The 24,816-nt window shown below is 51.8% G+C and overlaps 10 protein-coding genes across 10 annotated transcripts; 7 read left to right on the top strand and 3 right to left on the bottom strand.

The window, feature by feature from the left end:
* Positions 1-343: 343 nt before the first annotated feature.
* On the top strand, positions 344-2,270 carry COCVIDRAFT_95462 (hypothetical protein; the record flags this gene model as incomplete). Its single annotated transcript, XM_014702580.1, has 2 exons — positions 344-1,363; positions 1,416-2,270. 2 exons carry the CDS (start codon positions 344-346, stop codon positions 2,268-2,270), a joined length of 1,875 nt encoding a protein of 624 aa, XP_014558066.1.
* A 1,683-nt stretch (positions 2,271-3,953) lies between these two features.
* On the bottom strand, positions 3,954-6,176 carry COCVIDRAFT_25340 (hypothetical protein; the record flags this gene model as incomplete). The annotated part of the gene is made up of 4 exons (XM_014702561.1): positions 3,954-5,219; positions 5,267-5,643; positions 5,693-5,856; positions 5,905-6,176. The coding sequence occupies 4 exons, from the start codon at positions 6,174-6,176 to the stop codon at positions 3,954-3,956; spliced, it is 2,079 nt and encodes a 692-aa protein (XP_014558047.1).
* Positions 6,177-6,632: 456 nt separating this feature from the next.
* On the top strand, positions 6,633-7,764 carry COCVIDRAFT_36466 (hypothetical protein; the record flags this gene model as incomplete). Its single annotated transcript, XM_014702581.1, has 5 exons — positions 6,633-6,638; positions 6,969-7,043; positions 7,078-7,192; positions 7,378-7,612; positions 7,656-7,764. 5 exons carry the CDS (start codon positions 6,633-6,635, stop codon positions 7,762-7,764), a joined length of 540 nt encoding a protein of 179 aa, XP_014558067.1.
* Positions 7,765-8,136: 372 nt separating this feature from the next.
* COCVIDRAFT_95461 (hypothetical protein) lies at positions 8,137-9,597 on the bottom strand (the record flags this gene model as incomplete). The annotated part of the gene is made up of 2 exons (XM_014702582.1): positions 8,137-8,207; positions 8,391-9,597. The coding sequence occupies 2 exons, from the start codon at positions 9,595-9,597 to the stop codon at positions 8,137-8,139; spliced, it is 1,278 nt and encodes a 425-aa protein (XP_014558068.1).
* A 450-nt stretch (positions 9,598-10,047) lies between these two features.
* On the top strand, positions 10,048-12,620 carry COCVIDRAFT_95375 (hypothetical protein; the record flags this gene model as incomplete). The annotated part of the gene is made up of 2 exons (XM_014702583.1): positions 10,048-10,101; positions 10,155-12,620. 2 exons carry the CDS (start codon positions 10,048-10,050, stop codon positions 12,618-12,620), a joined length of 2,520 nt encoding a protein of 839 aa, XP_014558069.1.
* A 2,126-nt stretch (positions 12,621-14,746) lies between these two features.
* On the bottom strand, positions 14,747-15,592 carry COCVIDRAFT_25343 (hypothetical protein; the record flags this gene model as incomplete). Its single annotated transcript, XM_014702562.1, has 1 exon — positions 14,747-15,592. One exon carries the CDS (start codon positions 15,590-15,592, stop codon positions 14,747-14,749), a length of 846 nt encoding a protein of 281 aa, XP_014558048.1.
* A 921-nt stretch (positions 15,593-16,513) lies between these two features.
* COCVIDRAFT_36470 (hypothetical protein) lies at positions 16,514-17,674 on the top strand (the record flags this gene model as incomplete). Its single annotated transcript, XM_014702584.1, has 5 exons — positions 16,514-16,628; positions 16,678-16,757; positions 16,813-16,926; positions 16,976-17,287; positions 17,339-17,674. The coding sequence occupies 5 exons, from the start codon at positions 16,514-16,516 to the stop codon at positions 17,672-17,674; spliced, it is 957 nt and encodes a 318-aa protein (XP_014558070.1).
* Positions 17,675-18,303: 629 nt separating this feature from the next.
* On the top strand, positions 18,304-19,273 carry COCVIDRAFT_36471 (hypothetical protein; the record flags this gene model as incomplete). Its single annotated transcript, XM_014702585.1, has 5 exons — positions 18,304-18,317; positions 18,447-18,636; positions 18,692-18,739; positions 18,798-19,025; positions 19,079-19,273. 5 exons carry the CDS (start codon positions 18,304-18,306, stop codon positions 19,271-19,273), a joined length of 675 nt encoding a protein of 224 aa, XP_014558071.1.
* A 1,113-nt stretch (positions 19,274-20,386) lies between these two features.
* Positions 20,387-21,937, top strand: COCVIDRAFT_14725 (hypothetical protein; the record flags this gene model as incomplete). The annotated part of the gene is made up of 2 exons (XM_014702545.1): positions 20,387-21,375; positions 21,427-21,937. The coding sequence occupies 2 exons, from the start codon at positions 20,387-20,389 to the stop codon at positions 21,935-21,937; spliced, it is 1,500 nt and encodes a 499-aa protein (XP_014558031.1).
* Positions 21,938-22,883: 946 nt separating this feature from the next.
* On the top strand, positions 22,884-24,700 carry COCVIDRAFT_95474 (hypothetical protein; the record flags this gene model as incomplete). The annotated part of the gene is made up of 3 exons (XM_014702586.1): positions 22,884-23,469; positions 23,525-24,380; positions 24,445-24,700. 3 exons carry the CDS (start codon positions 22,884-22,886, stop codon positions 24,698-24,700), a joined length of 1,698 nt encoding a protein of 565 aa, XP_014558072.1.
* Between the last annotated feature and the right edge of the window lie 116 nt (positions 24,701-24,816).

A 24,816-nucleotide genomic window follows, 5' to 3' on the forward strand; every position in this document is an offset into this window, starting at 1 on the left:
GCTCGGCACCTGGGCATTTGATACGGGCGTGGGATACATGGTCTGCCCGTCCGTATACAAAAGATGCACGGCACCACCCGAGTTGCGAAGAGTTTCCGCATTTTTTGGGACCTGGGCCACTAGCCCGGCACGGAAACTAGTCCCATGACGGCATAAGGAGCTCCGTCGTTTCGACTGCGCATGCACGCTTCGCCATTCATACACCGCAGCTTCGCCAGCGAGCTACAGTATTGGACAACCGGCTGCTGGTCACTGCCTCTTGCTGATTACTCCGAACTCTCCATGGCGAGCGCATAGATGTCCGTATCTTCCCCTCCCGATCCCTCTACCTTCCTTTCGCAACATGGCCGGCCGCTATTCCAACCTGCCACCCCCGACTCGCGATTCACTCGAACTGGCCTCGCTCGCCTCGTCTTCGCATGCCTCTCCTCGTTCCTCTCACGAATCTTCTTCCTCGGGCGCGCCCTCTTCGCGCAGACTGTCCTTTGACGACGAGGATCCCTTGTCCGAACTGAACCCTGCCGGCCATGACCCGAGCCGACCGCGGCGCACTCGCACTTACAGCGTGTCCTCCGCCTTTGACTTTGCCCCGAATCTGTTTCCTCTGTCTAGCACCGCACAGGGATACACGGCCCTAGGCGCGCCTGCGAACCCGGCCTTGGATCCCTCTAATGCTCTTAATGGCGGCTCATTAGAGAAGAACAAAAGCTTGACATACCTTAATGGATTGTCGCTGGTTATCGGTCTTATAATAGGGAGTGGAATCTTCTCCTCGCCCTCTCAGGTCAACAAGAATGCAGGATCGCCTGGCGCGTCCCTGCTGGTCTGGCTCGTCGCTGGAATATTGGCATGGACGGGCGCGGCGAGCTATGCGGAGCTAGGAGGCGCTATACCCCTCAATGGTGGCGCCCAAGTCTACCTGTCAAAAATCTTTGGCGAGTGGGCGGGTTTCTTGTTCACATGGTGCGCAGTCATGGTGCTGAAGCCGGGTTCGGCAGCCATCATCGCGATCATCTTTGGTGAATACGTTGTGCGCGCCGTCATTGGAGCCGAGGCTGTAGATGCGGGCACATGGTTGAACAAGAGCGTGGCTCTGGTGGGACTTGTGATTGTCACACTGCTTAATTGTATCTCCACAAAACTAGGTACACGGAGCGCTGACGTCTTTATGTTCTTGAAATTCTTCGCCCTATTGGGAGTCACAGTAATTGGCATTGTGGTTGCAGCGACAGGCCTGTCGTACAAAGGCAAGGCCAATGATGACTGGAAACATCATGGTTGGTTCGAAGACACGAGCGAGAATGTCAGTAACTGGGCCGTCGCGCTATATGCCGGGCTGTGGGCATTCGATGGCTGGGACAATGTAGGTTCACCACCACCTCGGCGCATCTGCTCATATCCACTAACATTTCTAGGTCAATTATGTCACAGGAGAATTCAAGAATCCCACTCGCGACCTTCCCCGCGTCATCCACACTTCGCTGCCGCTCGTCATACTCTGCTATATCCTCGCCAACATCTCCTACTTCCTCGTCCTCCCCGCCTCCGTCATCGAGTCTTCAAACACAGTTGCCGTGGCCTTTGGCTCGCAAGTCTTCGGTCCCGTCGGCGCCCTAATCCTCGCCCTATTCGTCTCCGGCTCATGTTTCGGCGCGCTCAATGCTACAACATTTACATCCGGTCGCCTCGTCTACGCAGCAGGCAAGGAGGGCTATCTCCCCTCCATGTTCGGGAACATAGGCCTAGGCAAAAACCATCGTGCCATCCGCCTACACTCCCTCAATGCAAACCAAAGCAAGAGCAAAATACCCCAGAAACTCGTAAATTGGTTCGCAGACGAAGATGCAGGCTTCTTCTTCACCCCTATCTCCGCCATGTTGCTAAACGCCTTTCTCACGACCATCTACATCATTGTCGGCTCCTTCGATACGCTAGTCACCTTCTACGGTGTCGCAGGCTACGCCTTCTACTTCCAAACCGTTCTCGGCCTCATCGTCCTGCGCGTCCGCGAACCAGATCTAGAACGACCGTACAAAACGTGGATCACCACGCCCATCATCTTCTGCTGCGTCAGCCTCTTCCTCCTCAGCAGAGCCGTCTTCGCCGAGCCCCTCCAGACGCTCCTCGTCGTCGCTTTCATGGTTGTCGGGCTCGTCATTTGGTTTGCATGGGTGGGACGGCGGAGGAACAAGGAGAATACAAAATTCCGTATGCCGGATGAGGGCAGCGAGAAGGTTGGGTGGAAGTTTTGGCAGCGGTGGACGAAATGAGTTATGTTATCATTATCATGACTGTTGTTTATAGCGTATAGGGCTATGTAACGAAGTGTATGATAGTTCCACCCATTGTTCGGGTACCATTCTTGAACCCTTTTTTTTCCCTCTCCCATTCTTGAGCCAGATTGGGTGCATGTTTTGATACGGACCTGCTATGCTTGGAATGAAGAAATGACAAATTCCCCTTATCTCTCTATCTTTTTTTTTCTATCATTCCTGTTTTTTTTTTCCACAGTGGTCTGACTACCCTCCTTCCCTTTTCTAACCCGCAATGCACGAATGCTCTTTTGCATTAAATCCGACTCGCCGTCCTACCTTCCTCTTTTTCTTTCACGCTGCTGCATCCTCCTTGTTTCAGGGCAGAGATGTTATCGAGTCAAGTCAAAGTCGGGCCGTTTTTTTTCTTTTTTCCCTTGCTTTGCTTCAAACTCGCATTGGCGTGTTGGAGGGGGGTGTTCGGTTGGAGTCGAGTTGGAGGAGGGAAAGGGGAATGACTCAATTTGGGGTGAGGCTGCTGCATATACTTGTTTTTTTTTTGAGAGTTGTGTTAAATGTGATAGGAAAGTCACTCAAGCGAAGGAAGGGATATGATTTTTGCAAAGTTCATGAATCAGTTCCAAGGCTGACTCGCCCTTTTTTGTCGAGGAAGAAAAATGCGTGTAGGATACAATGCTGCATTGCAAGAAGGTGCAAAGATTTGAGTTTCTTTCTTTTCATTCTATATTCTGTGTGGGGTTTGAGCTATATGACAAGGCTGGGGGCTGGCAAGTTCATTCTTGCTTCTAGAGTTCTTTTTGCAAATAGAAAGAATAACACTTGACTAGTATATAGCTACACAAAAAGACTTGGTATGTACCAAACAAGGGTGGGACCCTTGGAGTCTTTTTTCTATCTCTCTCCTCGGCGATTGGGGGTGAATTAAGGGACCTCAATGAAGAGCTTCAAGGAGACAAGAGGAAAGGGGCAAGAGAGATGAGAAGAAAAAATGAGACATTGAAAAAAGTAAGATAGGATTTAGGGGGTTAGGAGGAAGGGAGGACTCGCTCAAGACTCAGCCGGTGATTGCGCGGAAAACAATAAACAAAACGAGTGGATGTACTGTGCCAATCCGTAGGAGATGAAATAGGGGGAGGGGTTGGGATCATAGTGCGCAGCACCAGGTGTGTGTGTAGAAAAAACAAGATGTCGATATCGTAAAGGAATGTTCGTATCGTGAGCCGACGTAATGAGGAGTTGTAGTAAGGGAGCCCAAGCTTCTATACCCGCCAGAGGGAGAGAGCGCCCAAGTGTAAGAATCCAGACCCGCGATACAATGCCCCAGGCAGTGCAGTGACGCAACATGGCCTGTGCGAGACGCCCGTGTGTCGCGGAGGCATGAACATGGGTTTCCACATGAAACCGAACCCGTAACGCCTGTGGAGTCAGGCCCAAGGCAATGCCAAGAGGCGCAGCGAACCCCCCTCCGGATCCAACCTTCTCTTCCTGGAAAGTTTGTGCGAGAGATAGAGAGATGAAAAAAAAATCCCAAAGAAGAAGAAATAGAGAAATATCCGCCCCAAGACTTTGCATACATCCTAGTAATCATACAGCGGCGCAGTCGCCGAAATCCCGGTCTAGAGATAGAAGGGAAAAACAATGCTCCTCCTCATGTTTCATGCAGCGCTCAGGCCGAAACATTCAGATCCAGCCCTTGGTGGGTGAGGCTCCTCGTTGCATTGTGCCTGCGCCAAGTGGGATGCGTGCCGTGGGTGATGGCGCCGCGCTGTTGCCGCTCATTGTCCTTGTGAGCAGGTTGGCTGATCCAGGTGTGCTTGGTAGTGATGCCGTTGTAGGTGAGCCGGCAGACGAGGTAGGTGTGATGGGGTTCATCCGGAGTCCGCTTACACAAACTGGTGGGGGAACGGCGGGCTGGGTAGGAGGTGCAGAGTGGAGGAGGGGATCCGCTGACTGAGGTGGCGGGGATTGTAGTACCTTTTCGCGTTGAGCCTTGAGGTATTCGCTCGAATTGGCTACAGGCGCCAGAGGAAATGCCGGTGCTCGGTTGGGGCTGTTGGCCCTAGGTCTGAATGACCCCTCTGCCGGCGATGCATTGGTTGAGCTGCCCGGGATTATGAGACTTAGAGGCTCTCCACTTGACTGGGTAGCAGATCGCTGTAGTGGTGGAATATCGCGTTCTACTCGGGTGCATTTGCCCGCTGCGAGTGTGGCAGGTGCAACGGAGAAACGGAGGCCAATCTGCACAGTTGCACTGCTATCGGTACTAGCCATGCGTTTGTGTCGGTCAGCGAAAGGTAGCTTCGGCATACCAGGAAAGTCAAACGCGTCGCTGACGTTGGTGACTGAGCCTCGTCGGGTGAAGCGCCTCATGGCGAGCTTAGAAACTGAAGCTGGGTCTTGTGTAGCATTGGGGTCGTAGACTGTCGCCGGAAGGCGCGGTACTTCTTCAGCTCGTGTAGGAAACAAAGAGTAGCTCAATTTGCGTTCATGCGAATTCATGGCATCCTTCTCAAGCATCGGGGGGAGGGGCCACTCGGTAGGGTCGATTCTGCTTCCTGATCTGGCCGACGATGGTGTCAAAGCGCGTTCTGGTCGTTCAAAGTACTCAGGGTCGATATCCGAGCGGTTCTTCTCAGGCCCAACATCGATCAAACCCTGCCGGCTATCCAGACGTTGAGTTGTGTGGAGTCCCATTGGTCCACTGATCTGCATCTCCAGATCGCTCGGGCCAAAGAATCGTATCTTGGGGCGTTGGTGTCTTGCGGGGTTTTTCAGCTCATCCATGGGACGGATGACCATACGCGTTGCGTTTGTACGGAGGAAGAGATGGAAGAAAGTGATGACCATGCCTGAGGAAAAGAGCGAAATTTCGGCGATTCGAGAAGCCGCGAGTGCCTCCATGAATTCTCTTCGAAGAGATTGAACTTCAACTGGAATTACAAGAGCCTATGCACATTAGATGGGGCAGGCGTGAAATAGCGGTAAAAACTCACATAGATTAACGCAGTCACGATCAAGAAGTAGGTCATACGTGAGGCTGAAATACGCTCATTGTGATCCAGACCCGGCGTTCTCATTAATTGGATACTGACGAGTGCTGCCACAGACAGCAAGGAGAAGACGAGGATAGAAAGAATGGACAGCATCAGACGGTCGTATCGCATAGGGAACCAGATGAGGCTGCCAAAGCAAATGTTGGACATTGGCCATACAACAGTCGGTATCCATGTGAGCATCAGCAAGAGCGATACAACAGCGATGCATATCATTGTGTTCCAGTTGCCACGCGGAGCAAAACGTTCTTGCCGAAATGCTCGGATAAGCGTCTCAATACCGAAGACGAGTGTGATGAATCCGACTAGGAAGATGGCTGTGATGGTCAGAGAGTACTTTGGTGGGCTAAAGAAGATGAAACCTACTAGGAAATGTAATCGTTGCTAAGCTTCGACAGTTCCTAGATAATACACTTTGAAGGGTCGTGCCCTGCACTGAGACGAAGATAATCTGTTGTATGACGGCACCAGAGGCCAACGCAAGTGGAAAGGTTTCGGCGGGGTGGACATTGTGGAGGGCGTTGAATCTCCTGCAACTTGGTCAGTAATGATCTACGTTCCTCGGGCGCCGTACTGACTTCTTCCTTGGTAGGACCTGGAGAGCTGCTGCTCGTCGTGCATCTGAGATGATTCGATGGACCGTCAACAATGCCAATGCAAGACTGAAGGCTCCGAGGGTCAGATGGGTTGTGCGGAGCGTCTGGACTTGCTGCAGCTGTAGCGACGCGATCAAGGTCCTAGTCGAGTTGTTTTGGGTCCAGGGAACTTGTCGAGCGGCCGAAGTGTTCAGAGTCAAGTTGAAGTGCGATCGGGCCTCGAGCTGGGGAAAGTAATCCGCCCATGATCCCATCTTGCCAACTCCAGTTACAACAGGTGTTAGTAGGAAATAGGTGGTCTCGCTGGTAACCAGCAGCGGCTAAAGAAAGGAAGTAGACTAGGTATTCATGGATACTGCGTGACTAACGTCGTTAACGAAAGAGAAACCAGCTCGGGAAAAAAAAGAAAGGAAGTGCCTAAGCCTGCCAGCAGAGCAACAAAAGAAGGGGAAAGAGCGTGAGCATTAGACGTAAGAGACGAGAGACGGGCATGAGACTCCAAACGGTATATGACAAAACCACTGGGTGGTACCAGCAACGCACGGTTTCGGGGTGGCGGCCCTAAGGCGTCTGTTCGGTCACTTACTGGGAAGGGCCCACATTGGCAATGGCTGAGTCTTGCCATATCACAGGCCGCCCATTCCCGCGCGCTCGCTGATTGAGGGGGGAGTTTCACCCTCATGCGAGCGAGCCACGTGTGCTAGGTAGCCATGGCAGCGGAAGTAGCGAGACCCGTGCAGCCGTTATGACCCCTGGCCCTCGTTGGCCAACATGGGAAAAAGATGCTGTGGAGTTGACTAGACCCTGGTCTTTGTTGTCAAGACCACCGAGCTGGTAGCTCTTAGTCAGACGTCATGACTTGACGTTGCCGTGCTGGCCGGTCCCGCAGGATCCGTGCAGGTGCAAGTGTGTAGTTCAGTAGTATAGTAGGACACAGGTGCGGTACACTGTGGATGCGGGTGCAACTGTCGTCTGTCAACTCCAGCGGTTACTGTAAAGACTACATTGTCTCGTGGCGCATATTTCTATAATTGGTCTCTGAACAGAGCTATTTTCAACGTGTGGAAGCGCTGGGGGTGGACGAACCGCCCATGGGCAGTTGTCGTGGTAAGGTGGTTGAGGTCAGACTAGAGTTCTGATGCTTGCTGGGTTTAGGTTGTGCCGCAGATCCTCGCTTGTACCCTGTCCGAGACATCAAGACCTCCAGAACCCTGGTCGGCTCAACGGTTACCAGGGCAGGGCTGCCAGAACATGACACGGTGCGCAGCGAGTGAGGTTGGCCAAAACGTACAAGCAATACAGGACCAGAACCTCGTGGGATAGACTAGCCCGTCAGCGTGCATGCTGCATTGAATCTAGTCGTCGACGTGATTAACCGCACAGCCTCTACCAAACATTCAAAAACCTTAGATTACAGGATTGCGGAGAAGTCGCCCCGCATCCAGAGTTGAAGAGGCTGTGTGGGCGAATCAGCTGGTGCATCGACATCCACCATTGCGACATGCGGTATGAATGACCTCTACACTAGATGGTTCCAGAAGGGCGTGGTGAACAATACTCAAATTCGGATTGCGGGTCTGGGAAACGAGACCCTCAAGACTGACTGTCAGTTATCGTCACAGATCCATCGTGGTGAGCGTGGCAAACGACCGCCTTGCGACTCGTTCGCCGGTTGGCTGGGTCATAGAGAGTGTCTACACGGTTTCATCGCTATCTTCTTCTCACCGTGAGAGACCATTGTCCCGCAGCCGCCGTGTACCTACAATTTGGACAGGGAATCACCCCAAAGCAAGCAGTCATGGAGATTGGTTCGCTGGTCTCGAGACACAAACTAGTGCATGAAGGACACAGGAGCGCGTAGTGGACATGGCATACCTGACAGCGCCACTTCAACACCACCACGCACCTACCAAACTTAATTCAGCCACTACACAGCAAAGTGGGCTGTGGCGTGCAAGCCTGCCTCAGGTTATTTTCCGATGATGCACTCCATAGTCCACAGGTCTACAAAGGGGTTTCGTGGTCGTGGTCATGTGGACATTGCGATTACCAGAATCAAGGATAAATTAAGTATATTTTCTTTTCGTAGTAGGCCAGTGTCTTGGTGAGTGCCACGGATGTAACAAAAATGTGTTTGTTCATATGTCAGGACTCTGCTTATGGGAGGATGATATGCAAACTTTTCTTTTGAGTCGGTCTTGCACAAAGCCCGACTTAGGTCGACTTTGCGTACTCTTCGAGATATGAGACAAGTAGCTTCGCACCGTCTAGCGAGACTGCATTATCTGGTGGACAAGTTGGGTTAGCTCCAGTTTTGGGGGTAGGCAAATCCCGGCTGAGGGATATCCGCACATTCGACGGCAGTCGGATGCGAACCAAACAGGGGAGTACATCTCCACAAGACTACTGCCCAATGCATGACTGGTAGTGCGATCAATGCCGGAGAAAAAAAACACGGGGGCACTTACAGTTACTAGCACGAATACCACCGACGCTCCTGTGTCCCTTCAGACCAAGTAGACCTTTCTTCTCTGCGCCTGAGAGGAAAGCCTTTTCCTTGTCTTCAGCTCCGCCATGGACCCTGAAGCAAATGTTCATCCTACTGCGCGCAGACTTGTCTGGGACAACCTGATAGATGTCTGGATACTTATCGAGCGTTCCATAGATAAGGCTGGCCTTTTCGTTTGAGATTTCCTCCTGTCCGCCAATACGCTTAGCTCCGTACGAGTTGACAAGTCCAGACATGACCTGACCAGCCACCCACACATCAAAGATGGGCAAAGTGTTGTACAGAGAGTTGTTTTTTGCAATCGTAGGGTAGTCGAGTACAATTGGGCCCACAGCCAAGTTGAGTTCTCTAAGCAGATCGGGCGAGGCCGGCGTCGAGTGAGGCGGAAGAAGTGACTTCCGCATGATGACGATAGCGATGCCGGTATTGCCAATGTTCTTTTGCGCGCCACCAAAGATGACTGCATACTTGCTCACGTCGACCTTGCGGGAAATGAAGTTGGAGGACATGTCGGCACAGACCAAGGGCGCGTCATCGCCCTCTAGGCTCTGCGGGAAGGAGGGGAATTCGACTCCGTCGACTGTCTCGTTGTCGCAGTAATATACGAGGGCCGGTCCGCCCGTTGAGCGCGACGTAAGGGCCCACTGGTCCTCGGAGGGGATCTTCCCGAATTTGCCATTGTTGGCTTTGCGTGCATCGACGGCTACATTTACGTGCTTGGCTCCTACTAGGCGGGCGGCTTCTTGCGATGCCTTGAGCGACCACGAGCCCGTGACGAGATAGTCCAGCTTGAGCTCTTCATCCACCACCTTGCGAAGTCTTTTGAGCACCTCGTCCTTGTCGTCGCCCACCTCTTGGGCAATCTTTGCTCGCTTCTTCTCTACCCATATCGAGACGAGATTGTAGACAGCCGCACTGAACTCGCCAGTACCACCGCTCTGAAGGAAGAGGATTTCGTAGTCGTTGGGGATCTCGAGCAGCTGAGTGAGGGCCTGCTTCGCCTCTGCGAGAATCTCGTTGGCCTCGGGCGAGCGATGGGAGATTTCGCAGAGTCCAATGCCCTTTTCTCTGTAGTTCAGCAGCGCCTGCGAGGCTCTCTCGAGCACCTCGGTGGGGAGGGGTGCGGGACCAGCCCCAAAGTAGGTGACGTCTGAACGGTTGACCATGTCGGCGAGCAAAGGTACGACAGAGTTTGTGGTGTTGTGTGAATGACTGGAAATGAGCAGGTTTATAGAGTGCTGGGCAAAGAGGGGTTGATGTATAGTAAAGTTTTGTCTTGCATCGTGCATCGCGTCATACGGATGACTCCCATTCTAGCCAGCCAGATTTACCATGGAGACAGCCGATCTCGCAGACGCTCTATGTAGTCGTTAGTCGGCCCTGGATGCCGCATCACACATCCGACATGGGAGCATATATTACTGTGTCGGCGTTGAAGGCCTGTAGCCGTCCAATGACAGGCGCAGGGAATCCGATGACTGCGGCCGGTTTCGGTGGTGAGCGGGTGGGTCGCAATTTTTGGCCCAAACTCTGGGGAAGAGGCGGCATACTACATAGAAGCTCGTGTATCGCCTGCAAATCGCCGCCGCTGTTTCCGTCCCTCTCCAGCATAAGCAATGGCAATGTCGTTACGGGCAGCGCGCCTGCTGGGCCGCAGGCAGATAGCAACAGTATGTTTTTCCTAAACGCCGCCTTTGGCTTCACCATCTAACCGCACATACAGCCACGGGTCAGCGTTGCTCTCCGCGCCTCTTCGCAATTGCCTCGATTCCATGCCGCCCCGCGAGCCTTCTCTGCATTGGCCAGCCGACGTGATGCTCAGGATGTGTTTCCCTCGATGAAGGAGAGCCCTGCCGCCAGCTTCCTCTCTTCGCTCAACGAAACACCCAAGACACCCCAGACCCTTACGGAAAAGATTGTTCAGCGGCATGCCGTCGGCGTGGCCCCGGGCAAGGTCCTTCGCTCTGGCGACTACGTGACGCTGCAGCCGCACAAGTGCATGACCCATGACAACTCGTGGCCGGTGGCGCTCAAGTTCATGGGCATCGGAGCCACTAAGATTAGCGACCCCGGCCAGATTGTCATGACGCTTGATCACGATGTCCAGAACAAGTCAGAGAAGAACCTCAAAAAGTACAACCAGATTGAGGAGTTTGCCAAGACCCACAATGTCGTATTCTACCCTGCCGGACGTGGCATTGGTCACCAGATTATGGTCGAGGAGGGCTACGCCTGGCCAGGCACCCTGGCCGTGGCCTCCGACAGTCACTCCAACATGTACGGAGGCATTGGATGCTTGGGTACTCCAGTAGTACGAACCGACGCTGCGAGCATTTGGGCTACCGGAAAGACCTGGTGGCAGATTCCACCCGTTGCGAAGGTCACACTCAATGGCAAGATGCCTGCGGGCGTGACTGGCAAGGACGTGATTGTCGCGCTGGCTGGACTCTTTAACAAGGACGAGGTCCTCAACCACGCCATCGAGTTTACCGGAACTGACGAGACCCTTGGCAGCATCCCTATCGACGACCGCCTTACCATTGCCAATATGACTACAGAGTGGGGCGCTCTGACTGGGCTGTTTCCTATCGATGCCACGCTTCATGGCTGGTTAAGGGCCAGGGCCACATTAGCAGCTATGGGAGAAGGCCAGGCCAAGGACCACCACCGTCAGCAATTCCTTCATGAGCGCATCGACAAACTGTTTACTGCCACGGGTATCGTTGGCCAGCAGCTAGGCCACATCTTCAAGCCTGCGCTGGCCGCGGACAAGGGCGCTGTATACGCCAAAGAGCTCTTCTTGGATCTCTCCACCTTGTCACCATATGTCTCAGGTCCTAACTCCGTCAAGGTTGCTACTCCTTTGCCTGAGTTGCAGAGCCAGAACATCCCCATTAACAAGGCCTATCTCGTTTCGTGCACAAACTCCCGTGCCTCTGATCTTGCTGCTGCAGCAAACGTCTTCAAGGATGCAGCAGTTCTAAACGGTGGCAAGATCCCCAAGATCCCGGACAACGTCAAGTTCTACATCGCCGCTGCTTCTATCCCAGAACAGAAAGCTGCAGAAGAGGCAGGTGATTGGCAGGCTCTTCTAGAAGCAGGCGCTCAGCCCTTGCCTTCCGGTTGCGGTCCTTGCATCGGCCTTGGTACTGGTCTTCTTGAGCCTGGCGAGGTTGGCATCAGTGCAAGTAACCGCAACTTCAAGGGTCGCATGGGCTCTCCCGATGCAAAGGCGTACTTGGCAAGCCCTGAAGTCGTTGCAGCAAGCGCACTGTCTGGCAAAATCTCTGGCCCTGGATGGTACCAAGCTCCTGAAGGCTACGAGGGTGTTCGACGAGGAGAAGGTGATGGCATTCCTGCTGAAGAGCGAATGATGACCATTGAAGACATGCTTGAGAAGGCTATCAAAGACGCTGAGGCCGCTATCGACACCTTTGGCACTACCGAGTCTGACACGCAGTCTGTCAACCCACCTGCAGCGGCAGGCTCGGAGGCTGAAACTTTGACCGAAATCCTACCAGGGTTCCCGGAAAAGATTAGCGGCGAGATTGTCTTCTGCGACGCCGACAATATCAACACGGACGGTATCTACCCCGGTAAATACACGTACCAGGATGATGTGACGCGCGAAAAAATGGCAGAGGTCTGCATGGAGAACTATGACCCCAGCTTTGGCCAGGTGGCTAAGGCTGGTGATGTCCTGGTTTCAGGCTTCAACTTTGGCTGCGGCAGCAGTCGTGAACAAGCGGCAACTGCCATCCTGGCCAAGGGCATTCCGCTAGTTGTTGCTGGTAGCTTTGGCAATATCTTCAGCAGGAACAGTATCAACAATGCTTTGATGGGCGTTGAGGTGCCCAAGCTAGCCAACCGCCTCCGCGAGGTCTTTTCATCCAAGGATGCCTCGTCATCGCAACAAGCCGTGAAGGAACCTTCAAACAACAGCGAATCGCTCGACTCGCCCCCGCCAGCGGCTGCAGCTCAGCCCAGTCAAGCTAAGCAGCTAACGCGCCGCACCGGATGGACCCTGGAGTGGGACGTCCGAAGGAGCACTGTTTCCGTCCAGGAAGGACCCAATGGCGCCAAATGGAACGTCAAGGTCGGCGAACTACCACCCAACGTCCAGGAAATCATTGCTCTCGGTGGGTTGGAAAACTGGGTCAAGAAGGAAATCGGCAGCCCTCCCTCGTGAGTGGAGCAGCGTGATGCGCGATTTAGTTGGGGCGTGTAGAATCTTTGTGTATACCCATTTCATAAAAAAAATTGCATGGGCGGCGTTTCAAACAGTTATTGAAACTATTCAAAAATTATGGTTTGAAATGAAGTCATGTGCTTCAACCTTTTGGTACCGGGACGACGGGTGTAGCGGAATACCATCTCTTGAAGCATGTAGTTGGGAGGTATGAAAAATGTATTCGGAGATATTTCATACAACTTTGTTGTTCCCACTCGCATACAGGGTATTGTACATGCAATAGTCTGACTACTCATGTGTTGTTGATACGCTCGCAGCGATATTTCATAACCTTAGCTAGTACTTTAGTCTACGTAGGTATCCTATTCTGAACCAAGAAATCGATCAGTATAATTCACTACAAGTATCAAAGTAACGAGGCTAGCTTTATTATCTGTAACGGACATTTACTTAGTCTTCCCTTTATGATGTAAGCTTTTTTTTCACGGCACTTTCTATTAATCTTCATTCTGTTATTGATAGAATATTCACTTCCGGCTAGGCCACTCTTGCAAAGGAGTAAAGAAAGAGCTATATTAACGAGTGAACTACCCCGTAGAAGGCGAAATATAGCCATCTATAGAAGCATTGCGTGTTGCTTTGCACTTCGCCCCCTTCGCCCCCCTCGCCCCCTTCTCCCTCTCCGCCGTACACGGGCAAAATTGTTCTGGCTTCGTCTTATTGTGGCTCCGCACAGTAATACTTCTGTCCAGTCTGCTTGAAAGCCGCAACTCCGTTCCTTATATCACCAGTTAGCGCGAGAAACCCACAACTTAGCGGTTGTTGTATATATCTTACGGTGCACAACGACCTGGAACCCGAGCCGAGTCACAGTTCCATCTACAAACGCATGCATTCATGTTGCAGTGATCAAAGTCGATAATGCAAGGATCAGGGTTATCATCATGTTTGGTTCCTGGGTGTCCAAAAAAGTTTGATCCTGGATTTACTTGTGCTACGCACATGGCAATGAATGGGAGGATAGCGAGTGTAGCGATGTGCATGTTATATTCGACCACAGAGTTTTTTTTTTTGGTAAAGATGGGGAAAGGGAACAGGTAGAATAGTGTTGTCTCAGCAAAAAGAGAAAAAAAAACACTTTCTCAATATATAGTGGTGTGTAGCAAGGGCGAATTTATGGACACGGAACTATCGGTTTTTTTTCATAATTGGGCGACATGATTGACTAGCTTTTGCTGACACGAGTTCAGCAGGACGGACGCGCTCGCAAAGTTTATTGCAAGCAGTGGTGATGGGATAGAACTTTAGCAAAAGTATCAGTTAAATATAGAGAAGTGGGGAACTAGCTACGATACGCGGCTTGACTTGAGAGGGTGATATGCCAAGGGTTGATGCCGGGTGTAACTAACAGAATTGTATGACTTGAATTTTTTGTATCTGTTTGGCGTAGTATACCGTATCGGATTATTTGTCTGAGAAAAGAATGGCAAGCCCCACCCCATCTCAGCCGTGTGTTGCGCAGCTATGCCCATAGTGGCAGAACAGCGGAAGCGATGCGGAAATTGATTCATCGCCCCACTTTGTCTCTTGTGATAGACCATTTGTCCCCGACATACTACCGTAGTGAGATCAATGGTGGTGGTGCTCTCATACACTCGGTAATAGAACCGGAAAATGGCGGCCCTTCTTAGCAGTGCAAAACCACTAAAAACATAGCCAAATTGGTACCTGCTTCCTTCTCAGGCTGCTGCAACTCTCGCAGGTGCGAGTTAATACTTGAAAATCCTATAACTATAAAAGCAAGAAATGCGCATTCGATAGCCTAAATTTTGTTAAGAAATAAGCACGTTATGATGGATATATTCCATGTTCTTGATAGCTAGTTTTGCTGAGCGATGCCCGGTTATTTTGATTTTCCGGTTTTACCGGGTGTATGAGAGGTGATGGTTGTATAAGTTGTAAGGCTCGTCATTGAAGTTAAGCAAGTTTCTCTGCGTTCGTGGAGGAAACTTATATTTTGTCCGTCACAGCGGTTATCTTGTTACAAAAGAGGTATATATTAACTACTATGTCTAGGAACATTAAACTGGTTCGTAAATCCGTAAAATGTTTCAAAAATCTGTTCACCTCCAGTAAACCGGCATTCCCTTCTCCCACCCTTTGATTCTACAGCAATACCAAGTATCCGTCTCACTCGTCCCCTGTCCGCCACTACTCTTTTGATCAATACTCGCATACACACTCCATCCCTCCTCCTCCAGCATCTCCACCAGCGCCATAAGCAACTCCCTAACCTGCATTGTCGTCTTGCCCGTTGGCGACCACGGATAACCATGCAGCTCAAACTCCCAAATGCCAGGCGCATACTCGCTCTGCCCCTTGAGCCACTCACTCCCTATCCTCTGCGGCAAACTCGCATACAACTCAGGCGGACAGTCAATAAATCTTAGTCGGCTCTGACGCGAAAACGCTATACTGCACCACTCGTGGCGCGCGGGCGGTGGGGCCTGGTGGCGGAAGAGCAACGTATCTTTGTCCGTTGCCGTCTTACTGACGTCCGTGGTAAGCGTTAGGATCCAGCCGTTCGCATGCAGCGTTGATAGCACGCCTTTTACGAGCCTCCGTGCCTGCGCTGCGTCTTTGCCGAAGCCGCGCCAAGGGTAGCCGTCAAGCTTGATTTCGTGCGAGTTTGCGTAGGGCCGCTCGGAGGAGATGCCTTGGGGCCAGTTTGAGAGGATAGCGCTTCGGCAGGCGGAGATGACGGGCTCTGGGAAGCGTAAGAAGCGGATACGGTCTTCCATGTGGAGGGAGAGAGATGCGAAACGGGTTTGGAAGGGAGGTACTGGTGTGGAGGAGGAGGCCGCGTAGGAAGGTGGTCCGGGGATGGAGAGAGGACTGCCTTGGTGGATATCGCCGGAGTCGTGTTTTGAATGGCCTGATGGCGATTTCCCGCGGATTCTGTCAAACATTGTGGTTGATAGACTGATTGTTGATAGCCTGGGAATTAGGTTCTGTTGGAATAGCGTAGTAAGTTCGAGGGTAAGGGGTTGTGCTGATGCGGGGTTTTATATTTCAATGGACAAGAACTGAACGCCTGATATCTTGCTATTCAGTAGTGATGATCATCGCCATCACATGTTCCACAGGGCTGTGCTCTTTAGTTGGAATCGCACCATGCTGTATTGGGTAATAATCCTTCAGGAATGTTGGTAGTTTGGTGTTTGTGGCCCATTTGGCCCCACCTTCCTGGCTGTGGCTGTCAACACACTGCAAGGAACTGGCGCTCTTGTTAGCGGCGTCCTGTTATCTCCTCTTCGGGAAAAGAACGAAATAGCAATGGCACAATGAAAATATGACTACTTAGAATTTATCAATGCATGTCACATGTGCTCCTGTCAGAGTGTAAGAATCCCGGGATGCTTCTTTACTAGCAGGGCTTGGCGGGGCGACACCGGACTTTGGGACTCGCTTGGTGGGCAAAAAGCGATACTCCAAAATAGGCTGTTTTTCAGATGGTCTACAATACCAACTACTGGTACTTTTCTAATTTTTTTACTTGCAAACAATACTTTCATATAGCGCAAGTATAATACGCATGGAAAATAGAAGTAAATATAATATCATAGTAGTATAATAAAGCTGCGAAGTTGCTGACTTTTAAGCGGGCTACGATTTTGGCTTGGTTTTGGGTGGCTAGTGGCCCGTGTAGAGTGTCGCATTTTTTGTCCACCGATTGTCGCTTCCCGAACGACTTTTTTGGCGGCTTTGAGTATCTTATCTGCAGCTCCAGTTTCTCACTGCTCGCCCACCCAATTGCTCTGCGCTGCAAATTCCCTCTTCTCCCTTGGGCAGTCTTTTCGTGTTTCTCCTTCGCACATTTCCCCCTCACAATGACGCCATCACCTTCAGAAGCCGTAGCGAAAGTTGCGCAAGCGGCGTCGGGCACCGACTCGTCAGCTAAGGTATACAAGAGGGAGTCCAACACAGCCAGAGTTCTGGGTGCAGGTACGCACAAGTCTATCTACAATTGGGGAATTAGGTCTAACGGTTGCAGGATGTGCGGGAATTGCAGAGCTCATGGTGTTCCACCCAGTCGACACCACGGCGAAGCGATTGATGAGCAACATTGGCAAGGTGCGATTCAATGTCACCATATGCATGACGGCCATGTCTGACCCTGCGCCTACAGATTGAATCCGCATCGCACCTCAACAAGGTCGTCTTCAGGGATATGGCCTCCGCCTCCGCCTCCAGTCGATTCCTGTCTCTCTTCCCCGGTCTCGGATACGCTGCAGTATACAAGGTAGATGGGATACTTAAAAGTATGGGAGAACCTCAATTGACAATGTCAGGTACTTCAACGAGTGTACAAGTTTGGTGGCCAGCCTTTCGTCAGGGACTACCTCGCACAGAACCACGGTGGCAGCTTCGACCGCACGTTTGGCAAGGGCAACGGCAAGGCGATCATGCATGCGACCGCAGGTTCGATCATTGGTATTGGTGAAATTGTCCTCCTTCCGTTGGACGTGCTCAAGATCAAGCGACAAACAAACCCAGAGGCTTTCCGGGGCCGAGGACTGGTCAAGATTGTCTCTGACGAGGGCTTTGGACTTTACCGTGGTTGGGGATGGACGGCAGCACGTAACGCGCCTGGTTCGTTTGCGGTATGTTTGTATTCGGTGGAAAGACAAGTGCAAAGACTAATGCCAGTATAGCTGTTTGGTGGTTCGGCGGTTGCCAAGGAGTACCTCTACAAGCTTTCAGACTACAACTCTGCGTCGTGGATGCAAAACTTTGTCGCATCCATCGCAGGTGCTAGCGCTTCGCTAGTAGTATCTGCTCCTCTGGACGTTATCAAGACGCGCATCCAGAACAGGAACTTTGAGAACCCAGAGAGCGGCTTCAGGATCGTGTCCAACATGATTAAGCACGAAGGGTTCACTTCCTTCTTCAAGGGACTGACACCCAAGTTGCTCATGACAGGCCCCAAGCTCGTATTCTCCTTCTGGTTGGCGCAAACGCTGATCCCCGCGTTTGGCAAGATAATGTAATTTGTAAGCTGGCCGTGATCTGATGTCTGTACTATATGGGAAGCGCGGGGCTTTGGTTGCCTGGGACTGACAGACTGGGCTGCGTCGAATGTAACGGCGTACGGTAGACCGCGCACTTTTGCAAGCGAACTATACATTCTCCATTCATTCAGAGACTAGGTTGCAGATTGGTACACTTGTGAAACGGCGCCGGTGATGCATGCTTTGTCACGTGCACGCGTCCACACGGCGCACTGCCCTGCCTCATGATGAGAACGGCAGTGCCAAACGCTGGTTGAGCGATAACAAGGTTGCAGTTTTCAAGTGATTCAGGTCACATGTCAGATAGCTCTGCCAGTGAGCCGGGTAGTGTCGCTAGGGTAGGTTAGGCGGTGGTCAGGCTGCTGTGAATGTGATGTTCGCTGGTGCGGACGGGATCCGGCAACCTGTGACCACGGATTTGGGGCTGAGTGCCAAGCTCCTTCACACCTGGTATCCACGCAGGGCACCTCATCGTCCTCCGCTTCCACCTCGTCCACCCCCGACGACGCGCGATACCCCACGATTCAGCCTCCAGCCAGCCTTTTTTTTCTTTCTCAACCAACACCTTCTAGTCCTTACTTTTCCCATACCCCTGTAACGCCGCAAACATGAATCCTGAGTGGTACGTAACCTCCGCGCGAAGCCCACCGCCACAGGCCGACGAGCAATGACGATGTATCTGTGTGCAGAGCCATACTGACTTGAATGCCTACAGAGTGACTTCCATGCCCTGCAGCACAGCACAGCACAGCTTCGGAGCTGCCATCCCCCCGCCTACTGCAGACTGGCCACTGACGCTTCTCTCTCTGCACAATAGATACGACTACCTCTTCAAGCTCCTCCTCATCGGTGACTCTGGTGTCGGAAAGTCCTGCTTGCTGCTCCGTTTTGCCGACGACACATACACTGAGAGCTACATTTCGACCATCGGTGTCGACTTCGTGCGTCTGCCTCGGTACTTGGTGCTGGTGCCTGCCACGGACTAACATGTGCTAGAAAATCCGAACGATCGAGCTCGATGGCAAGACCGTAAAGCTGCAGATTGTGCGTACTCTTGTTGGATCTAGTATCTTTTGGCTGCGAGTACTGATTGTGATTTTAGTGGGATACCGCCGGTCAAGAGCGTTTCCGAACTATTACTTCCTCCTACTACCGTGGCGCTCACGGCATCTGCGTCGTCTACGATGTCACCGACATGGACTCATTCAACAACGTCAAGCAGTGGCTGCAGGAGATTGACCGATATGCTACCGAGGGCGTCAACAAGCTGTTGGTCGGCAACAAGTCCGATATGGCGGACAAGAAGGTTGTTGAGTACACCGTAGCAAAGGTATGTTAATTTCGTCGTTTCCATGTAGCTCGTGCATCTAACAGCATCACTAGGAATTCGCAGATAGCCTTGGCATTCCATTCCTCGAGACCTCCGCAAAGAGCGCCACCAACGTTGAGCAAGCTTTCCTGACCATGGCCCGCCAGATCAAGGAGCGCATGGGTACCACAACCGCCAACACCAAGCCCACAGTCCCCATCGGGCAAGGCCAGGGTGTGCAAAGCGGATCCGGTGGCGGCTGCTGCTAGAGAAGGAAGAGAAGAGTTCAAATGTGTCGGAGAAACGTATAAGCGTTCAATAAGTAGCGAGATACGACGTGGATGCCTGATTTCCGGTCTCTACATGGCGATCGCGAGAAGCAAAGTGGTACTACACTAGTGCGCACTGATACAACGACGGCCATGATCTCCCCTTCGTCACCGTCTCTCCCTCTCCGTCTCGAGCTTTGTGCTAGCATGGCGACACGGATCGCATAGAATGGGGGCTCTCGTTTGGATTTCCGGGATATGCTGGTTTTTGCATTGCAATTTGTGATGGCCGCTAGGTCCTCTGTTTCCTTCGGTGCGTTCTAGGTGTTCTTAATATGGACAATCATACTTTATCCCAGAACGTGATTTGCTTGGCATGTACATGTGTAATGACGTACTGACATGATGTTGAGCATCCCTGCCATGGGCCCCCCAAAAAGCAATTCGCGGTATATATTTCTTTTTCTTCCCATGGTGCCACAAAGACCCCCACCTTCTACATTTGACCTGTCAAAAGTGCATGTGTTGTAGTTGTGCATATATGTTTTTCCTTTTCTTCTCGAGTGTCGAATCAGGTGCTGGCGCCTTTTGGACGCCCTTTCACCTCTCAACAAAACCTAGGATGAATACAAGTAGAAGTTGTGATTTGTGATTTCCCTTATCCCTGTAATTGCCCCTATTACCACTACTTTTGTCCAGCACCATCAACACCGCCTCAAACTTTTCATTTTCTGTTCATCTCGGAGATGCTCTTTAGTACATGAACTATGCGGTGTACTTATTCGCTCGCCTCTATGCCGCTTCGGGTAAAATAGCCAAAAGTTGGCGCCCGCCCGCCCTATTGCGTATTCCTTTCAGGCATCCACATCTGTGACATTGCGCCTAAACAATGACTTTTTGCAGTCTACCTCGTCTTTTCCTCCCCTCTCTCTCTGTCTCTTCTGACAACTGTATCGACACTTTGCAAGCTGTGTCGTTGTACTACACTTATTTCTAGGAATTCCAGCAGTCGTTTTTTTTTCTCACTTTGCTCTCTCGCCGCTTTTCCGTGAGAGATACGTACTTATTACGGCCTCTTTTTTTTTCTCGCATCAAACTCTCTCCGGAAAAGCAATGTCAATCCAAAGTGGTATTTCCAACGCAACACAATGGCTCGCGCACGAATTCGGACTCGCGACGATGCGAAAAACGGGGAAAGATGTCTACATTATCATTCTGGCGCGGTACTTGCGCCTCTTTGCCTATGGCGCTATCGCGCTTATTCTTGCGCTGTTTTTCCAAGAGCAAGGATTTTCGGATGAGAAGATTGGGCTGTTTATGACGTTGACGCTGCTGGGCGATGTAGTGATTAGTTTGCTGCTTACGCTTGTTGCGGATTCGCTGGGGCGGCGGAGGACGCTTTTGCTGGGTGCGGTGTCGATGGCGGTATCAGGAGCTGTGTTTGCGAGTACGAGTCATTATCTTGCGTTGCTTCTCGCGGCGATTGTCGGGGTGATTAGTCCGACGGGAAACGAGATTGGGCCATTTCGAGCGGTGGAGGAGTCGACGCTTGCGCATTTGGTGGATGAGAGGGAGAGGGCAGATGTGTATACTTGGTATGTTGTTCTTGCTGTGCTGGGGACGTCGACGGGGTTGGCGGTTGGCGGTGTGGCTGTTGAACGGTTGCAGGCCTTGGAAGGGTGGACGGCTTTGGATGCGTATCGTGCCATGTTCTGGATTTATACGGGTGTTGGGTGCATCAAGGCACTCATGGCGCTGTGTATGAGCCAGCGGTGTGAGCAGAATGGGGCAGTTGACAAGCAGAATGTCGACTCTGTATCTGCGGAGACGGAGCCACTGCTGGCTGAAAGTCAAGCTACCGGAAGTGTGCATGTGCCGGCACAAGAGGAACGCCCTGCGGAACCTGAGAAGAAGAGAAGGTTTTGGCACTCCATTAGCACAATATCAAAGCCTAGTCGTGTGGTACTAGTCAAGCTTTGTAGCTTGTTCTTCCTTGATTCTCTGGGCTCGGGTATGGCTCCGTTCAGTTTGGTCAACTACTACATGGACCAGAAGTTCAACTTGCCAAAAGGGAAACTTGGAGGCATCATGTCAGCGACTTGGTAAGTATCAGCCCTGTACATGTCGTCTTCATCTAATTGACTGATGTTCAGGTTCGTCTCAACTATTGGCAATGTCTTTGCCTCTAGCCTAGCCAAGCGCCTCGGCTTGATTCAAGCCATGGTAGCCACTCACCTCCCGTCGTCTATCTTCCTGGCTCTTCTCCCGGTCCCAGCTGGTCTCGCTCCAACTATCTTCTTGCTTGTTTCTCGCTCTGTACTCAACTCTATGGATCAAGCACCGAGAACAGCCTTTCTCTCCATTGTCGTGTTACCAGGAGAGCGCACAGCCGTCATGGGCGTGGTCAACATTCTAAAGATACTGAGTCAGAGCGCTGGCCCGACCTTTACGGGCCTTCTTGCTGGCAATGGTCGTTTCTGGGTGGCTTTTGTGACGGCGGGTTGCTTAAAGGCAGTATACGATCTACTGTTGCTGGCGTTTTTTGGAGGCAGAGTAGAATCACGGAGACATGAGAGCGAGCAAGCTGAGAACAGGGTAGACGAAGTTGGAGACATGGAGGCCAGTCCGTCTGGGGAACGGACCGATGTGCAGAGGTCGACTTGATTATTCATGACACAACCTTGGATGTGGAGAGCAGGTGTCTGCTGACTGGCAGCCACAATGCCGAAGGTGGATATGGACCATTGATAGTGAAGTGTTTACGAATGCGCCCTCTTAGCTAGTGAAAAGACAATTGAAAACAAGTCAGCCAAGTCGTCTTACTCCACTCTCTCCGCTTGTAATCGGGTTATGTGCCCCGAATAACCCTCCGCTCTTGGGCTGGCTAGAAGATTCCACAGGAGGTTGGCGTGAAGGCTGGTGAGGCTCTACCTCGGTCAACGCCTTGGCATGGCGGTTGGACGCCTGAACACGCTATCGTGACTCTTGGCGGCAATTCTCTCCGACTCCCATACGTACTTGTTCGCCGCGATTTCCATCTTTTGTTTACCCCATCCTCCACATGCCCCAGACTTAGCGGGTACCCCAGATACACTTGCCGTTCGCTAGACACCAATTGAACGGTTAACTTTCTGCGGGTGCTTCTCCGCTTCCATCGGCTCTTGCTTTGGAGCCAAGCAAAGACAGATGGGCAAAAGACATGCCGATAATGTCCTATGTCAGTCTAACTACTCCTAGACTGGTCACATGTCAGTCTGTCCAATCACACAACATGTCAATCGGCACAAGAGAAAGCTCCACTTGTCTGCACGCGACCGAGACCCAGGGCGACCACCGCGTGCACTTGCGCTTGGCCCAAACCATGCACTAGTAGACCCCGCAGAATTTTTATGCTTAAAGGCCGCCGCATATCCTTACCATCCCAATGTCACGGTAGCAGCAACAGCTTCCCCAGATTCTCTCTGTTTCGTTTTTAGTATTGCGAGAGAGTGTGGAGCGGTGTTGCAGGATCCCCCTCCTCTCTTTTCCCCACCCTCGTTGCTATCCTGAACCAGGTCAATAGCATATCCTCCTCGGTCCGACTACCTGGTTCATACAAACCCTCGCAGACATGTCTGTCGAGAAGGATATTGAACCCACTGCGGCTCCCAAGCTGGAACATGATATCGATCATGACGACCATCACAAGCTTGCTGCCAATAAGGTCATCAATGACGCACGTCTGGCGTCAGACAAGGAGCGCAAGATGACCCTCATGCAGGGCATCAAGCTCTATCCCAAGGCCATTGGCTGGTCGGTGCTTATCAGCACATGTATCGTCATGGAAGGCTACGACGTCTGTTTGCTCAACAACTTTTTCGGTTTCCCGCAGTTCAAACAAAAGTATGGCGAGCAACTTGCAGATGGCACGTGGGAAATCCCAGCACCATGGCAAGCTGGACTGTCCAATGGAGTCATTGTGGGCGAAATCATTGGACTTTTCTTGAACGGATGGATCAGCGAGTGGATCGGTTACCGCTATACGGTAATGGGATGTCTTACTTTAATCATTGGCTTCACGACCATCTTCTTCACTGCTCAGACAGTCGTGCATCTTTTGGTTGCTGAGATTCTCTGTGGTATTCCTTGGGGTGTCTTTCAGACTCTTACTATCACATATGCTTGCGAGGTCTGTCCCGTTGCCCTACGTGGATACTGTAAGTTTAACCTCCCCTATATTTGTATCAAGACATTATACTTACAACCTGGTAGTAACAACATATGTCAACTTCTGCTGGGGTCTCGGTCAACTCATTGGTATTGGAGTCATCCGCTCTCTCGTCGACCGGCCAGATGAATGGTCCTACCGTATTCCCTACGCTCTGCAATGGATGTGGCCAGTTCCCCTTCTCATCGGTGTCTTCCTCGCCCCTGAATCCCCCTGGTGGCTCGTCCGCAAAGGCCGACTCGAAGACGCAAAGAAATCGCTGCTCCGCCTCACCAGCCTCAACCGCGAGACCGACTTTGACGCTGAAGAGACGATTGCCATGATGGTTCACACGACCGCGCTCGAGGAGAAAATCACCCAAGGAGCAAGCTACTGGGACTGCTTCAAGGGCACTGATCTACGCCGCACTGAAATCGTCTGCATGGCCTGGGCAATGCAGAATCTCAGTGGCAACGCCTTCTCCGGATACTCGTCCTACTTCCTCCAGCAAGCCGGTCTCTCACCCTCCACGTCTTACGACTTCGCAATGGGCCAATACGGTATCAACATGGCCGGTGTCTTCGGCGCTTGGTACCTAATGAAAGTCGGAATCGGACGTCGTACGCTCTACCTCGGCGGTCTCTGCGGCCTCTGCGTTATGCTCTTCGTCATGGGCTTCCTCGGTCTCGTTCCTAGCTCCGAGCGCCAAACCGGCGCCATGGCAACAGGCGCCATGATGATTGTCTGGGCCATGTTCTACCAGCTCACCGTCGGAACGGTATGCTACTCGCTCGTCGCTGAACTGTCTACCCGCCGTCTGGCCATCAAGACGGTCGTCCTCGGACGTAACTTATACAACGTAATCGGTATCATAACATCCGTTCTCACTCCCTACATGCTCAACCCTGGAGCTTGGAACTGGTAAGTCCTTCCTCTTTCTCAAAACCCCCCAATTTCAAATAGGTATACTAACTTCATAAACCAGGGGCAACTACGCCGGCTTCTTCTGGGGCGGCTCCTGCTTCCTCAGCATAATATACACCTACTTCCGCCTCCCCGAACCCCGCGGCCGCTCCTTCGCCGAACTCGATCTCCTCTTCGAGAAGAAAGTCAGCGCCCGCAAGTTCGCCTCTACCCATGTCGACGTCTTTGAAGATAGCCACGTCGAGGGTACTGCCGTCTTTGACAAGTACGAGGAGAAAGTCGATGCTGCTGTGAGAACCGAGTCTGTTACTGCGTAGTGTTAAGAAGGTTTAATGACGTTTGATTTGTTCTAGGGGAATGCTTGAATACGGAAAGATTGTGAGGGACATCTTTTCTGGGATACCAATGATGAACTGCGTTGATGTTTTTTCTA

The sequence above is a fragment of the Bipolaris victoriae genome, assembly GCF_000527765.1.
Source record: "Bipolaris victoriae FI3 unplaced genomic scaffold scaffold_29, whole genome shotgun sequence".
Lineage (NCBI taxonomy): Eukaryota > Fungi > Ascomycota > Dothideomycetes > Pleosporales > Pleosporaceae > Bipolaris > Bipolaris victoriae.